This window comes from Panthera pardus, unplaced genomic scaffold, assembly GCF_024362965.1.
Source record: "Panthera pardus isolate Hobbes unplaced genomic scaffold, ASM2436296v1 HiC_scaffold_13, whole genome shotgun sequence".
NCBI classification, from domain to species: domain Eukaryota; kingdom Metazoa; phylum Chordata; class Mammalia; order Carnivora; family Felidae; genus Panthera; species Panthera pardus.
In genome coordinates this window covers 6,618,527-6,636,195 of record NW_026526688.1, presented here as the reverse complement: position 1 = coordinate 6,636,195, position 17,669 = coordinate 6,618,527, and the positions used below count along the sequence as shown (strand labels likewise).

At 45.0% G+C, this 17,669-nt stretch overlaps 2 protein-coding genes across 5 annotated transcripts in view; one reads left to right on the top strand and one right to left on the bottom strand.

Moving 5' to 3' along the window:
* Positions 1 to 17,669, bottom strand: part of MCPH1 (microcephalin 1) — a 276,405-nt gene that overhangs the window by 94,833 nt on the left and 163,903 nt on the right. The gene's annotated exons all lie outside the window — the stretch shown is intronic.
* ANGPT2 (angiopoietin 2) overlaps positions 1 to 17,669 on the top strand; it is a 60,923-nt gene that overhangs the window by 14,652 nt on the left and 28,602 nt on the right. For both annotated transcript variants that reach the window (XM_019428040.2, XM_019428039.2), the window contains exon 2: positions 15,909 to 16,064. In XM_019428040.2, coding sequence (XP_019283585.1) covers positions 15,909 to 16,064 — 156 coding nt within the window. The remainder of the gene's footprint in view (positions 1 to 15,908; positions 16,065 to 17,669) is intronic.

Here is a 17,669-nt window from a genome sequence, read left to right as displayed (position 1 = left end):
ATTATTTTCTTGTGCTGTTATATTTGGAATCCATACAGTTGGATTGACGTATACCTGCCGTGAATGATTTCCAAGACTAATCTGCCTTCTGATGAAATCTACTCTTCAGAAAATACGTTGACAAGTGTCTTTTTCTCAACATAAAATTCCATAAAGTTATTCTACAATAAGATAGGGTGGGGATGAAACAAAGGGCCCATCAAGGACCCATCCACCACTTTCTCTGACCTTTCCAATCTTCACCTCCTCCCTGACAACACCTTAATTTTCCAGGCTCATCAGGGAGAAATGGTTCTACACACAATAGTTTTCCCGATTAGAGCTTGCTTCTGGGAGCACTAGGATTTTTCCTTTTATTCAGATCTTTGTAGAATAGTATTATGCTTCAATTTGCATGATTTATGGTCACCCTTATGAAAATGTGTAAGGTGCACTTTCTGTGCCACAGCTCAGCTCCCCCATCGGTGGGGCCTGGCCTGATGTTGCCTCCCGAGCCGTTGTGGGACCACTGAGATGTACAGCAAAGGGGTTGTGAAATACCAAGAGGTGCTTTTGTGAGGTGGGCTGGAGTAAGGCTGGTGGCCACTGGGGTCAGGATTAGGACGAGGATTCACATCCCGGTTTTGAGTTCATCACTGTGATGTCCACTAAATTTCCTAGGCTGGCATTGACTTTTCCCCCAAAGGCATCCATGCTCCAGGAGACTAACGGTTTGAGGGTTGAGGAACAATTAAAAGAGGTCCACCCATCCCTAAAAAATGCCAGGATGTAGGATGGGCACTTCGGACAAAACCTTTCCTTACGTTCTAACTTTGACCTCCTTTGGCCAGAGAACTCCTAAAGTCACTCCAAAGAGGGCCAAGATTCCACTGGAACCAACCACTCATAATTTGAATCCCACAGAACAGCCAAAACTCCAATGTAGGTCCTTCTGCTGAGGGGATTCAACAAAGATGCTAAGCCACAAAGTTTAAGCTGGCATTTGACCACTTTAACTTGAAACCAGATTTCTACAGCTGAGGGAAGCTTTCAAGAATTCACTACCACTGATAAAATTACACTGGCTTGTAGGAGTCAAGACCAAATCATAGCAGCAACCACAGTGATTTTTGGTTAAAAAAATGAGGGTAAGATGACTCACACTTTGATTGAAACAAACAAACCCTAACAACAGGAAAACCTCTGCTACTGCTCCTTTTGTCCGGTGTGCCCCCTCACCCCTCATTCCTACTTCCTCTGCCCCCTCAACCCTTACTTCCTGTGCCCACTCACTCATCAGTCCCACTTCTTATGCCCCCTCACCCCTCATTCCCACTTCCCCAGTGCTCCTCACTCCTCATTCCCACTTCCTTTGTGCCCTTACCCCTCACTCCCATTTCCCCGTGTCCCCCCTCAGCCCTCAGTCCCACTTCCTGTGCCCCCTCACTCTTCGTTCCCACTTCCTGTGCTCCCTCACTCCACTTCCTGCGTGCCCCCTCAGCCCTCAGTCCCACTTCCTGTGCCCCCTCACTCCTCGTTCCCACTTCCTGTGCTCCCTCACTCCACTTCCTGCGTGCCCCCTCAGCCCTCAGTCCCACTTCCTGTGCCCCCTCACTCCTCATTCCCACTTCTTGTGCTCCCTCACTCCACTTCCTGCGTGCCCCCTCAGTCCCACTTCCTGTGCCCCCTCACTCCTCATTCCCACTTCCTGTGCTCCCTCACTCCACTTCCTGTGTGCCCTCTCACCCCTCATTCCTACTTGCTCTGTCCCCTCAACCCTCACCCCCACTTCCTGTGCTCCCCCACTCCACTTCCTGTGCTCCCTCAGCCCTCAGTCCCACTTCCTGTGCCCCCTCACTCCTCGTTCCCACTTCCTGTGCTCCCTCACTCCACTTCCTGCGTGCCCCCTCAGCCCTCAGTCCCACTTCCTGTGCCCCCTCACTCCTCGTTCCCACTTCCTGTGCTCCCTCACTCCACTTCCTGCGTGCCCCCTCAGCCCTCAATCCCACTTCCTGTGCCCCCTCACTCCTCATTCCCACTTCCTGTGCTCCCTCACTCCACTTCCTGTGTGCCCTCTCACCCCTCATTCCTACTTCCTCTGTCCCCTCAACCCTCACCCCCACTTCCTGTGCTCCCCCACTCCACTTCCTGTGCTCCCTCAGCCCTCAGTCCCACTTCTTGTGTCCCCTCAGCCCTCATTCCCACTTCGTCAGTGCTCCTCACTCCTCATTCCCACTTCCTTTGTGCCCTTACCCCTCACTCCCATTTCCCCGTGTGCCCCCTCACCCCTCATTCCTACTTCCTGTGCCCGCTCACCCCTCATTCCCACTTCCTGTGCCTTCTCAAATCTCAGTCCCACTTCCTGGGCCCTCTCAACCCTTAGTCCCATTTCCTGTGCCCCCTCATCCCTCATTCCTACTTCCCCTATGCCCACTCACCCCTCATTCCCACTTCCTCATTCTCACTTGTTGTGAGCTTGTTTTTCCCACTGGAATAGTCAGTGAAGAAGTGCATTAGGTGACCTGTGTGAATGAGTGCCGCCATATATCTGAAAAGGAGGCCATGGTGTGCAACATCAGCATGTACTATCACTCAAAAAGCACTCCTTGATGTAGACAGTTGACCTCTAGAGATGAAGCAGAGTGAGTCAGCCATTCTGTGGTGGCTCAAAGTGACGCTGGGCCCCTCACCCCAGTGAAAGAGAAATACCTCCTGAAGTGATTTTTTCCCCCTTTAAATTGTGAGCAAAAATTCAAGCATGCAGAAGAAAAAGTCAGTTCTGAATGACATGCTTTTTATAACTCGTGGCAATGGAGTGAAAGGGGACAGGAATTTTCCACTAGCTTCCATTGGAAGAGATGTGCATGCAAGGCAGTAGGGTTAGGGAGAAGGGGCAGACCTCCAGAACTGAAACTAATTATGGGAAAATGATTCAAGTCCCTTGTACTTTTACCACAAGCATTTGGAGAATCACACTGAAAAGTTACTTCCCAAACTGCTTCGGTGCTCAAGTAAATTTGGCTTTTCTTCGTGTTATAAAAGTAGTTCAACTTTCAACAAGTGAGGATGGCAGGCATGCAAACTATAAATTACATGCAGAAATGGACGGCCGTACTTTTGTAAAAGTGGCACCATTCCGTCCTTCCGCTACACGACCAAAATCGCATCAGCCTGAGGCCACCGTGCTATCCCACCCAACACATTCACGCTGCTCTGAGAACGTTCCTCTGCAGCACACCACGCTTTTGCGAAGGAGACACTGCGCCCAACAACCGGCTAGCAAAAAACAGGGTTGCTTTTATTAATGGTTTCAGAAGTTAGGAATATTCAAGTATTGGTTTTATCAATTTACTGATTTTGCAATAAACATAGGAAATCATAGAGACTGCAACAAAAGACAATATGTGGATTGCGGGAAGGAGGGAGAGAGGTCAGATTGAGTGTGCACCCGACTGTGTGCGAGATGCTATAAAGATGTTCTAAAACGTAAGTAACCCCAATTGTTTACAATTGGAGTGTATTTGCCAGTTAAGCACCGCTCAGCTGGACACTGCCTGCCTCATTTCAAATTCCATGCTGACTTTCATGCCGTACTCGGCTTTTACAGCAGCAACCACCAAAAACTCAGCCTCGCACAGTGGCATAATCCGATAGCACTGAAACTGTGCGCTATTTTGAGATACTAATTCTTCTGGTGGCTGACAGATGTTAAGAACTGTTGGGTTCCCCTGGAATATTAAACTATCTCCCACTGCCCCTAGGAAGTTTGCGGCAGGGTCCCAGGGTGCCTTGGCAGAGAGTTCGGGAACTGTGCTAATTTCTTCCATTCAGTTTTCATGCCAACACAGCTCGAGAGGGAATTTACATACCTGATTTACCGATGAGAAATGTGAGGTTAAAAAAAGTTGACTTGGTAGCTAGTAGCTGAGCTGGGATTCACACCCTGGGGTGTGCGAGTCTCAAAATCTGTGCTAGCATGGCAACTCCATGACTGCTTTCAAAAATCACAACATCTTCCCCACCTTAATCCAACACAAACAAAGCTACTTTACTCAGGTCTCTATCAGGTTGCTCAAGCAGGAATGACTTGAACTAGAATAAGTCAAAATGTGATTAAATTCAATGGACTAATTCATGGATTTCACTTTTGTCAGAGTAATTTTGTCTTCATTCCAATGGGCGATGGGTGGCTCAGCTACTCAGAGAATAAATCATTTTCTTCCTACACTTGAAGCCGCTGAACTTCAACAAAATACAACCCATGACTCAGACATTTATTTATTTATTATTTATTTTTAGACTAATGGGAACTGCATGAATTCTTTCTTGGTCTTCCAACAGCAAATGCCTTTTATGCTTGATCCGGAAAGAATTGAGTTTCGGAATGTTAAATTACTAATTTACCTAACTGAATACTTTTAACCCTCTTTGGGCAGCTGGAACAGTTTAATCTATAGCTCTGTGCAGTCGCTGTGAAATTGCTTTTTCAAAGTTCACTTTTTTAGGCAGTAAATAGGAACAACCAGATGAAAGCTGCAGACAGAGGTAAATAAAATCACTCACAACAACTAAGGGTCATGGCGTCATAGCAAAATTTGTCAAACATTTCATTTTTAATATCCTTTCCTTAAAAAAAAAATCTCTTTATTGAGGTAAAAGGTCAGGAAGTGTATAAAGTGTGCTAATCTTAAATCAACAGCTTCATGAACTTCTAAAATACGAATTTATTCATGTAACTAGCTCCAAGGTCAAGATATCAAACATTTCCAGCACCCCAGAAGTTTCCCTCCTGCTCCTTCCCAGTTAATAACCTCTCTTGCACCCCTCTGCTCCCCCACAACAGCTTCCATCTAGAAATCATTATTCTGGGTTTGGTCACCATCAGTAGGTTTGGTCTATTCTTGAACATGGTATAAACAGGATCACGTAGTAAGTATTTTTTTGTGTGGCTTCTTTTGCTCATTGATGCTTGCAATAGCATGCCATTTTACCGGCAATCTATTATGTTATTTTTAAAAACTGAATTGCGGTACATTAACACATCAAATCAGACCCAGGGCGCAACACTGATAAATGAAAATAATCATTCTATTGTAAGAAAGGAACTACTGGAAAGTGCTCATCAAGGAATGTCATTTACCAGTTTCAACGTGGAATCATAACTGGCTGTAAAACGTATCTCAAGTCCTCTTGGTTTGGACATATCAACAGATTTTACATATAGCAAGTTAGTATGTAAGAAAGGTTATTTTACTGCAAAGTATCTAACTCTACATGCCATATTGGTGTCTTTATTTAAATGGATTCCTTCTTAGACTGAAACTCTATGGAAAAATTACTTTAGGATAAGTAAACAGTCCTGTAGAAATAGAATAATGAGCACTTAAATTCCATATGAAGCAGTGACACCTACATTTTATGGCAAAATTTTGCTTATCTATTTTTCCTCAACAATTGTAGAGAAAGGGACTCCCCCAATATATGAATGGTATGCCCCTGAAACAAAAGATTGAAATAAACCCCCTCTAAAAATGAATCAGAAACATCATCCCTAGAACTGGTATTTTGTAAAAGAGAAGTTTGATACAACATATATTTTGTAGCAAGATACTCTCTTATTTCAGGTCACCAGGCCTTGGAAGACATAATTAGAAGCCCACTGATTTGTCCAAAGTCATAATCACTATTTGCAGTTCCCAGCTGAGGCTCCGTTCTCGTGGAGTCAAACTGCAGCCATGCCCAGAGCACTGTGTGTGTGGCTTCTGGAACAGTTTCCCTGGATGGAGAGCCACAGACAGAAGTGGAATGTGCTTAAAGCTCTTGTCTGGCCTTTCAAAGCGAACAGCAGTCCCACTTGGCTGTCAACATTTCGGAGGTGGACAGAAAATACTTTGAAATATACTTAATACACTTCCTATCAAATTTCAGATCAAGAAATGAAGAGGAGTTGAAATTAGTTAAAAATAAAAAAGCCACACTCCTCTGTCTTGCCACATAATTTGGGCACTGAATATTGTTTTGCCTTTGCTGTACTGTGGCTGATGAGAAAAAAAATGTACTGTTGCTCAGGTTTAAAATAAGTTGCTAACATGCTTAAAAATGCATTACTGCTGGGGCATCTGGGTGGCTCAGTCGGTTCAGCGTCCCACTCTTGGTTTCCGCTCAGGACATGATCTCATGGTTGGTGAGACAGAGCCCCACCACCGGCTCTGTGCGGACAGCATGGAGCCTGCCTGGGATTCTCTCTCTCCCTCTCTCTGCCTCTCTTTCCTCCCCCCTTCGCCCACCTCATGCACACTCTCTCTCTCAAAGTAAATAATGCATTTTAAAAAGGCATTACTGTCTTAAAAACTAATGTTCAGCTTTAAAAATAAACACAGTCCAATTAAACAAATAATTTATATTTTCTAATGTGAGTTAAAGAAAAATGGTTGATCACTTTGCTCCTGCAAAGCCCAGGTAAGTGTGCAGTTTCTTAAAAGTACGTTCACACGGCCCTCTGACATAGGTCAATAGATATGAAATATTTGTAGCTTTAAACACTTGTGAGAATGAAGACTGAACCAGAGGTCAAATAAGATTAGACTTTAGAAGAAGTACACTTTCCCTCCTAAACGGTTCAGAAAAATATGAGCTTGAGCTGTTATTAAATCATAAAATTAAAAAAAGTTGCAGCTACAGCCTTTATGAAAATGAAAATCAAAATGAAAAGAACACACTTGCCTAAATATTTCCCAGGATTATTCCCGCAGCAACTGTCGTGTGGGGTTCGGGCGGCCTTGTTCAGCTTTAGCGTAAGGTGCTGAAGGAAGCTGGCCCAGCCCTCCCCCGCGGTATACACAAGGCACCAGCACACTAAGTGCACAGAGAAGTCAGATCGGTGCGGAGAGTATACAAATATATACTGTTTCCGTTTATGCTAATCCACAGCAGACACAATGACGTGAAATATGACCAGTTCAGAAGACAGCTATCAGCCAGACAGAAAATGCCGTAAAAATACATCCTGCTGACGGTGGGTCGGTGGTACAATCATATAGGAAAGGTGAAATGTTTTACTGCTGACTTCTCATGCAAACCGATCCCGTGTCCCTTGAGAGGCTCCCAGTGTTATCCCCCCAATTCTCCCCACCTTCGGGCTTGCTAGCAGAGCGCGAGGCTGACAGTCGCCCTCAGTGCCAGCACTGAGCAGGGCGCTCGAGGCCCAGTCCTGAGACTCCCTGAGCACGGCCATCTGTGTGCCCCAATCCTCCTCCCCCACCTTTCTGTGAAAGAGACTTCTCATAAAGAACTAGTTTGCCTTGGAAGTATCTGCAAGACGAAAGTCATTTAAATTCCTTCAGCCCTTTCCCTCCCTTCCTAGCCATCTAGCATAGCAATTGTGCCACTGTACATTTATTTCATGTTAAAAAGATTAAAAAAAAAAAAAAAAGCCGACTCCAAAGAGGCCCACTCTGTCTCGTCCCTGGAAATCTCTGCAGGATTTCGGCAGAGCCACATGAACACGGAAACAGCAGAAATAGGGCAGACAGACGATGTAGACAAGGTGTGGGATCTGAATCCATTGCAGAAGTGAGAAAGTACCACTACACATCCGGGGGCACGGGTACAGCAGTGCAGTGGTGAGAGTGTGGGACGTGGCCGTGGGCAACCGGGGTGCTGCTGTCATTCCGCTAAGAGCCAGCACTGGCCATCCAGGCCCTGGTACTCCCTGCCCCTACCCCACCCCCCGCCGCTCATAGAGTGAGACATTTCAACAATATTACAGATTTCTAAAGCCTCTTCCCCCTCAGCTTCTGACAGCCTATCATGCCAGAGAGGAGTGAAAATGGATGGACACATCTGCATCTATTTCCATCTCCACACATGAGGACATACGCGTGTTTATAAATATGCATGTCTGTGAATACACGTTTCAAAGGTAGTTTGAAAGGCAGATAGTTGCCAAAGAAAGACAATGAAATATGTACTTACTTTGTCTTTTCTCTCAGTGCACCTTAGTTTTGAGAGAGGCAAGAACACGTTGGTTTCCTTCACAAAGAAACCTCCAGTATAGGGTAGCAAGAAATGCATCCATCTTGTGCCCAGAACAGAATTTCAACAGCTCCCATTTGTAATCACTGATAATTCCGTTCATTTCATAAAGAAGCCTCTCAAGAATAGTTTTATATTCCCTCTCTGCCTCTCGGAAGTGTCCCTAGCCCCTCCTGAGCTGAGAACAAAATATGCCAAGAACTAGACCAGGGCACAAATCTGCCGAATGTCTAATGTGTGGACAGCGTTTGCTGACGCGGAAAGTGAAGTTCTGAGCTGCTTTAGCTGCTGCAACCCTGTCAGGCTTGTGCCTCCCGTGGATGGTGCTCCCCGTTTCTGGCCTCCAGCCACACCCTTCGTCCAATGTCACGCACACGGTCATTCCCAGGAGGGCTGCTCCCAAGGCAGCTCTCGTCTGCAACAGGATGTGTGCAGGTTCAAGGTTCCCACCGCAGAAAAGTGGTGATGCTTGGGCTTCACCCCGTGATCCCACGCACCGTGGAAAAGGCGCCACGCCGTCTTAGCTGTACCCTCCGTCACGCCAGGCTCTGGTCTGTGGCACTGTGGGTGGCAGGCACATGAGTGGTCTGACTCAGTTTTCTCATCTGGAAGTCGGGCCGGGAGCACCGCCCTGCTGTCTGGGGAACACCTCTTCTTGCCACACCCAGGCCTCTAGGGGGCCAGCAGAGGACCCCTGCTCCCTGCCCCGCCCCGAGCCGGCTGGGGGTGCCAGAGCGGCCTCTCCAGGCCCCTGCAAGCAGCCCTCGAGGCTACCCTTGCCTGGAGGGATGGAAGGTGTCCCATCTCGCCACAGGTGGAGGGTTCGGTTCTGAAACACATTTCCTACAGCTCCGCAGAAGGTTATTGTGGGACATGTCACAGTGGTGGCCAACCAAGTCCATGTTTGCACCAGCCTCAGCCTCCCTGCTGCCTTCGCCTGTCTTCCGTGGTCATTCCCCGTGACCACTTCCTAAATAAACTTCCTGCACACATGCCTTTGTCCCCGGCTCTGGTTTGGGGAAAACCCAAGTGAAGGAAGTAAGTCAAGTGAAATATATTAATATACAAAGAAATGTATATTTAGTACATAAATAACTATTATTTATATATTCATAAAGAAGTGAACATCTAAAAAATCACTCTGCAATTGTAAATTGCTATTGCCATTCTTGCTTTATATAACCATATCCATCACCTTACAGTCTCTGCAGCATTTATTTGCTCCTTGACTTATGAGTCTCTATAAGATGTGAGCCAGAGGGGCACCTGGGTGACTCAGCTGGCTGAGTGACCGACTTCGGCTCAGGTCATGGTCTCACGGTTCATGAGTTCAAGCCCCGCGTGGGGCTCTGTGCTGACAGCTCAGAGCCTGGAGCCTGTTTCAGAGTCTGTGTCTCCCTCTCTCTCTGCCCCTCCCCTGCTCACGCTCTGTCTTTATCAAAAATAAGTAAACATTAAAAAAAAAAAAAGATGCTGTGAGCTAGAGCTCTAGGATATATTCGGGTAAGTATATATGTACCTTAAGAACCCTTTAAAACGCCACACATAGGTAAAACATGACACCTTTCCCCATACGAAATGCTTAAACAAATTCATGTTACTATACCAGCCTCTTTATATTTAAGCTTGAGTATATTTAAAATGCCTGCTATTGAGGAAGAAAATAGCCATTTTATCAGTAGGCAATGACTAGAACGCCTTAAGGGGAAAAACACACTTTCTCCTTAGATTCTGGGGTGATGGTAAGGGAGACATACAAAAAGGCAAAGAGATGTGAGCTAATGTGATTAAACCCCCCCATTAAATAACAAAAAGAGGTACGTTGTCATACTCACAAATAAAAGCAAAAGAAATACAGCTTGAGGGAGCACAGATATAGTGGTATTCAAACTATCTGAAATTTTCTCAGTCACAGGAGGTGGGGGACAAGCTATGAATGTCAGCATGGCACCAGCTCGCGCCTGAAGCTCTATTCCGTATCACGTCTTTAAGTTTATAGCTCTCAACAAGCACACTTTTAGTCTCTTTATGACCAGTGAAAATAGGAAAGGGGTTATCTAGATACACTATCAGACAACAAAAAGTCACTCATAAATTATTAACAGGAAAAAAATCCCTGACAAAATAGGTCGGAACAAATTAGTTATAGGAAGCGCCTGAAAGATCGTCTGTGGGGTGGGGTCCATGGAGCGATGGTGGATGGAGACAAGTTTGCTTATTAACAACCTGGAAAACCTATCCCAGCAGGGCCACGCTTCCCCCGTTTCCTGAAGCACCTTCTTACACTGGCTGTGGAGAGAAAGGCCCCAAATTATTGACAGTCCATGGAAGGCACTTGGCTTCAATATCGACTTCTCTCGGCTAGATAAAGTCAAGTATGGCATCCATACAGAGGAAAGAGAGAACTTTCCAGCTCACAGGGCATCTGAACATCATCCCCAATGTACAGGCAAACGTATTTGCCCCCTCAAGTCCTACAAGTGTGGCTGAGGACAAACATCTCTCGGCCTTAGCCTCTTTCATGTCTGTATCTCTCCTTCAACACTGCAGAGTACGTAACTGCTTAGGAAGTGAGAGCTCTAGAGTAAAGACAAAACAAAACAAACAAAAAAAAAAACAACCCCCACACACTTTATAAGGAGTGGGAGGAAAGCCCATTTTGCCACTTTTCTGTCTGAAAACCTCAAAAGATGTTTCAGTTTCTTCATGCCAGGGAACCAAGAACATTAGGTCAAAAGCCTTCTAAACAGAAAATCCCTGGATTTAATAATCTTGTATCCAAGTTTTCAAGCTAATTGTAAGAGCAAAGGCTTTGCTTGCTTGTTACTAGGGTGTATGGCTGAAGGATGGCTCCCGAATTTCCACATCCCAAGCAAACGAGAACATAAATCGATAGTAGGAGGAGGTTTAAAAATCAATGAAAAACAAGTACAAGACGTTCTTTTTGGTACCTAAACACAACGCACAGTGCAGTGGAGACCTTTGAGAAGGGCATGCGATGGGGTAGGGCATAACCGCAGAGGGCGCCAAGGGCCCTGGGCCAAGAGAGACGCAGACAAAGGCTGGAGGGAGGAAGCAGCCTAAGGGTTCTCGCACAGCCCGGCACAAGGTGTGCACAGAGGGAACCAGGCTGTAAGATTAGAGTACAGATCAGAAGGAGTATGTGCCACCAGTCAGGGGAATCTTCACAGGCACAGCCACGAGGGAGTGACCTGAGCTGAAGAGTGACCACAACACTCAGGGTGGGGTTGCCAGAAGCCAGTCAGGGGCTGTGTGACAATCCAGAAGATCCAGACACTGGGTTGGGGGTGGGGTGGGGGGTGGGCAGGAAAGAAGGGATCAAGTCAGGAAGGATTACTGAGGTAGGAAAAAAACCAAATCCTTTTTGGGGATGTGTGTGTGCAAGAGAGAACAGTTACAGTAACTTGTTTCTACAGGGAAATGGTAGAGAATAAAACGTTCCCAGTGAAAACTTTCCTAGGGAGGTTAGATCATTCAGATGGACAAAAACCACTTACTTAAAAGGTATCAGGACACGGAGCTGTATTTCAATAGCAAAGACCTCTCAACCAGGACTATATAGTTGGTACGGGACCAAGATCAAAATCTCCAAGTTGGCGATAGTTTTCATACACTATCTATGTTTTCCTTTCCCCAGCCAATTTCAAGATTACTTTCCTTTTGGTCGAAAAAATAATGATGATAATCTTGGTGAGATCAAAGATAGCGAGGGAACCATTTTAATGCGTAATCAATCTGCCATAGTTACCTTGCAAACAGACTTCTTTTTCCTGTCAAATATAATCGTTCCAAATGTTGAAAGAGTAATCAAAAACTTCAGGACACATTTTACATTAAAAAACATATATATATCTATGTATGTTAAAAGAGTTTACTCTGGTTGCCTGAACTTCAATGTGTTGCCAATTTTTAAAGGTTGTGTTTTGAGTGCAATCTCTTTTAGCAAATCAAACCAATACTAAGCAACAATCTATGCAACTATAATGACGGTGACAGCCTTGAAACGTTAATTGAATTTGGATAATTCATTTGAATTCCGAGGGAAGAGAAACCGCTCAAAGACCTGCATTTTGAGTGCTTAGACCAACAATTCAAGAAGGGGGCAAAAATGAATGGCCGTACCTCCTTTCAAACTGTAACGGGGACTTTTGGGGGGTGGGCACCTGGACCCACAAGTCAGAAGCGCTGCATAATCATCTTCTGACATGAAAGCAATGTCAAACATTCCTGCAAAACATGAGTGTGTGAAGCCACCCGTGTGAAATGAGGAAGAACCATGTCCCCTGGGAGGTTCAAGTATCTCGGAACTGTTTTGATAGGAATGGCTAAGTGCCGATGACAGAGACGGAAACAGTTGCCCGAGGAGTGGAGAGGGACACTGCCGACGGGAGCAGAGACCTCATTCGTCCCATGTTTTTCCTTCAACTAAGGCTTCTTTCTACCAGAATGGAATTGCACTGGGCAGACTTCTATATTTCACAGGCAATAAAAATAAGCGATACTAAACAGAAAGAAAGTCGTTCCAGGGCAATAAGCTAGAAAAGCAGCAGTAGGCAGGGCAAGTGAGGCGTGGCCTCTGGACGGCCAGTTCTAGCCCACGTGTGGGGTGCCTGGGGCCCATGGGAAGAGTGGACGCAGGAGCAGGGACAGCGGCAGTGAGCAGCAGACCTTAACTACAGTGGTTGTGGTTTCCCTATTGCTCCTGGGACTAAACACGTTCTTTGTAGTTAAAGAGGACTCAGCTGCCACGGTACCCGTTTCTCTTAAAATCTTAATTTATCTTCACCGCTTCAAGTGTGAGAGCACAAACCTCTTCACGAATCAACACAAAAATGTCTACTCCTTGGTATTTCTGTTTCTGTTCCACTGTCTTCCCACTGACTTCAATTAGATACTGGGTCCGCAGCATGTAGGCTTTTACTTTATTTAGCTGTATGTACTGTATAGAGACACTATACACATACAGACAATATAAATAAGATCTATACACACCCACACAGCTCATGCATAAGTGAATCTGTAATTTGCTTCAATGGAAGATTAATCACAGCCACACACCCACCATACCCAGATACTTTGTAGTCCGGAAAAGCTGAAAAATAGTGACTTAAAAAGACATCTTGTATTCTATTGTTTTCAACCTTAGAAAAAAGTTATGGCAATAAAGTTATTTATTTTTTTTTACTTTTAAAAATTGGGATCTTTTATTTTAGTTCCTGAGTCTAATTTTAAATGGGAACTAGACTCTAAAATGTCAAATTATAAACAAGCTTCTCATGTCTCTTGATGGCTGTAACCACATGTGACTCAGTAGTTCTAACACGGGGTGGGGGGCACTCAAGGACCTATTCTTTTCCCCTAGTTGTATGATTTAGAGCGACAAGGGGCAGAATCATTTTTATTTAAGTTCTTAAGTACTCAAATCAATAAGAAGATTAAGACCTTTATTTATACTAGTTTATAAATTATGAGTTTGCAGTATGGACTTCAACCAAACTCCAGCTTGAATCTATCTTTAATAAGCCCAAACTTCCCGGAATAAGTCTCTCTAAATATTATCTTTGCTGGGTGTTAAGAGTAACTAAGACAACTCCTCTCGATGACTTATATGGCTTTAACTTTAACCTCAAAAATTCCAAAACTCCCATGGTGATGAGAGAGAGAGAAAGAGTGTCTCTGTGTATGAGAGAGTGTGTGTGAACAAGAGAGAGAGAGAGAAGGGGTGGGGGGGAAGGAAAGGAGAAATAACAAACTTCTACGAGTCCTCATAAATTATCTATTTAAATCATAAAAGTTACAATTTTAAAAAGGCGAGGGAAGGGAAGAAGAATAAATTAAGAAAGGACATGGTCACTAAAAAGCCTGAGCCAGTTATCATTCGCTAGTTAAGGAAGGGTTGACAAGGGTTTCGATCTTCAGATTTTCTTAAGTCTATACTAGAGATATTTCTTGGGCCGCCAAGCAATAGCACATGATTCCATTTTTTATGGCGCTCTCATCTATTGTGATTCATGTGGAGAAGCAAAGGCTTCAATGACAAGATTTTACAGATGGTCAGAGCTGTGTAGTCATTGTCAGCTTTCAGGCTATTCCATCTGCTAGAGACCAGGGGAGAACCAGGGAGCAACCAGTGACCCTCAAGATAATCAGCATGGAGGGAGGTGGGAAGGGCACAGGAGTAGGGACAGAGTCAACGGCAAGCAAGCAACAGAGGCAGAAAATATAAAATTCTAACACTAATCCTAGAACTCATAATACCGGTCAAGACAGAACAGGACCACCTGGGTGGTTGAGTCGGTTAAGCATCAGACTCTTGATTTTGGCTCAGGTAGTGACCTCACAGTTATGAGGTCGAGCCCCACACTGGGCTCTGTGCAGGGTGTGGAGTCTGCTTGGGACTCTTGCTCTCCCCTTCTCTCTGCCTCACCCCCACTCTCTCTCAAAAAAAAGTTTAATAAGTTAAAACAAAAAAAAAAATAAGTTGTACCAACAAAGAAGCTCTTGAACTCTAAGGGAAAAGCTCCACCCCTCCCATTCTGCTTTCTCACTCTTACATGCAGAAGCAGAGAGTTACTTTGTGGTTAACATTTTAGGAGAAAGGCTGTTTGATGACAGACTTTATGAATGGTTTCTGCTCAGAGAATTACGAGTTTTAAAGAAAGGTGTTTATGAGCATTTTTATCCTCATCTTTCCATTTAATTAAAAAAATTCTGAGTTATAACTAGGAGAAAAAGAAATAAAAATAGGGGTTTCTGCTATCATGAATTTGTAGTTTGGGTCAATGAATAGACCTGTAGCTCTGTCGTTGGCCCACCATGAAACACAAAAAGGAAAGAAAATTACATTTTAAGCACCTGAAGTTATGCGTGCACAAAAGGACTGTAAAAGCATAGCTTCGTTAATCCTTCAAACCCTCCTCTGACCAATCAGAAACGCTATTTTATATCGGAGTTTACCGGGTGCCCCCAAAGCTAAGCAACATCCCTAGAGTCAAGGGAAAATCGGAGAGCAGGTGTCCACGTGCTTTTTCCAATACGCCTGGGTGTCCTGCGTTTATATTTCATTATATAATTTTACTGCCGAAGATACAGGTATCTGTGCCTAGGCAGTGAATCAGCTTCTTCACCCTTTTGTGCTGAAGCTAATATTACACTGAGCTGGCGTGCCCCCATGCCGGGCCGTGTGAGTAGATAAAGGAAGTAGTTGCAGGATTGCGAGTTTGCCTGGTATACGAAATGATGAACTTGGGAAGACTGCACGCACGTTGGGAAAAGCGTAATAGGTCTAATGGGAGACGAACAAGGTTAACAGGGAAGTGGGGGGGGGGGTAGGGCGGCAGAATGTGGAGGTGAGGGGTGATTCTGTTACGGGGGGTGGTGGGGAATCCAAAGGAGAGCCTTTCCTCATACTCTGTGTAAGGCTGACTTCTAAAGTCTCTTTTTCAAGAAACCACACGTCTAGAATGGGGGAGAAACAGTGATGCTTCTTACCAAATTTTCATTTCCTGCCTAACACGGATAGAGCTGCAGCCTGAAGAGACCCTGCTGACAGCACCGCTGTCTGCCCGCCTCTGAGCTGGGGCCACACTGCCTCCCTTGCCGGCCGCAGTGTAGACTGATGCAGGTAACCAAAAACGACGAGCGGCCTGTCTCCCACACATGATGTCACTAAGCTGCCAGATTTTAAGTCAACACACTACCACACTGTGTTGTTCCGCTAGGGATAAAAAACAAACGAACAAACAAAAAACAGCAAGATCACAGCAAGGCACAGGTCTTGCAACAGATTTTTTAAAAGAAAGGGAAAATACTTAGGAATAAGATTTCTGATGATTTGGCTGATGACTGTCTTTGTCACCCATGTGCTTTTCTAGCTTGAGAATTACATCCAGGACAACATGAAGAAAGAAATGGTAGAGATACAACAGAACGCAGTACAGAACCAGACGGCCGTGATGATAGAAATAGGCACAAACTTACTGAATCAAACAGCAGAGCAAACACGGAAGTTAACGGATGTTGAAGCACAAGTAAGTAATGAAACAGAAAACCCGTAACGGTCTGGGCTAGTAACTGCTAGCGAGAAATTGCACCGTGTGGCTACTTAGCTGGATACTGGGCGAGGGAAGAAAGCTCGAGTGCAGCAGGAAAAAAGAGGAGTTGATAAGAAATTAACAATTTGTGGCTGGACAAGAATTTAAAATATGTTTTCATTTTTAATACTGAGGTTAAATTACATTTTTTTTCTACGAAGGGCATTCAAATCATTTCATATGATGCACACTTGACACTCTATGAGAAATGCTCCTCTGCCTTGCTGGCATCTTCTGGACTCTAGATAAGCCCTCAGCTATGCCTTGCTGGCATCCTCTGGACTCTACATAAGTCCTCAGATTTTCATTTAAGAAATGAAAAGCACTGGGGCACCTGGGTGGCTCAGTCAGTTGAGCATCCGACTCTTGACTTTGGTTTGGGTCATGATCTCATGGTTGAGGGATGGAGCCCCATGCTGGGCTCTGTGCTGACAGTGTGGAGCCTGCTTGGGATTCTCTCTCTCCCTCTCCCTCTCTGTCCCGTCCCCTCCCCCCCCAACACACAAACTCTCAATCTCTCAAAATAAATAAACCTAAAAAAATGAGTACAAGAAACTTTGTTCTTTTATTTTTTAACATTTAGTTTACCTTGACAGAGAGAGAGAGAGAGAGAGAGAGAGAGGCAGGCAGAGAGAGAAGGAGAGAGAGAACCTAAAGCAGGCTCCACACTATCAAAGTGGAGCCAGACATGGGGCTCAAACTCACGCACCCAACCGTGAGATCATGACCTGAACCGAAATCAAGAGTGCGACACTTAACTGACTGAGCCACCCAGGTGCCCCAAGTGACTTTGTTCTTAAATCTAACTTTCAAGATAAAATCAAATCTCAAAGAACTATGGAAGCAGTTTGTGGTATGAGTTTCTAAAATCTGTGGTATGAGGTTATAGACAGAAGCAAGCAGCAGTTCTGGCACAGGGGGCTCGGCCATCAGCAGGAAGTCTTGAGTTCTCTAATGGGTCTGGTTTCACCATCACCTGGGGAGTGAATCCGCACATGGGACTCGGCTCTTGTGGGCCTTGGCAGTTCGAACTATCAAGTGAGGGCTGGGTCCAATGACTGGCTTCTAAGTTCCCTTTTAGCTTTCAGGTTTTATGAGCTGCTGATTAATCGCAGCAGGAGAGAAAAACATGAACATAAGAAAAGAACAAGAGCAAAACAGTGAACATGAGAACATTAAAACACAATTCATCCAGAGTCCGGCCAAATGACATACAACCTGTGACTGAGTAAGGATAGTCCAGGTGGGAGGAGCGCCTGGGGGGCTCCGTCTGTTGAGCATCCGACTTTGGCTCAGGTCATGAATTCGCGGTTTGTGGGTTCGAGCCCCAGGTCAGGCTCTGTGCTGACAGCTCAGAGCCTGGAGCCTGTGTCAGATTCTGTGTCTCCCTCTCTTTCCGATCCTCCCCAGCTTGTGCTCTGCTCTGTCTCTCAAAAATGAATAAATAAAAAAAAAAAAATTAAAAAACAAAAAAAGAATAGTCCAGGTGGGAAAAAAGTGCTGTTGGCAGAATTTGCTGAGATGCTCCTAGTTCAAGTCTCA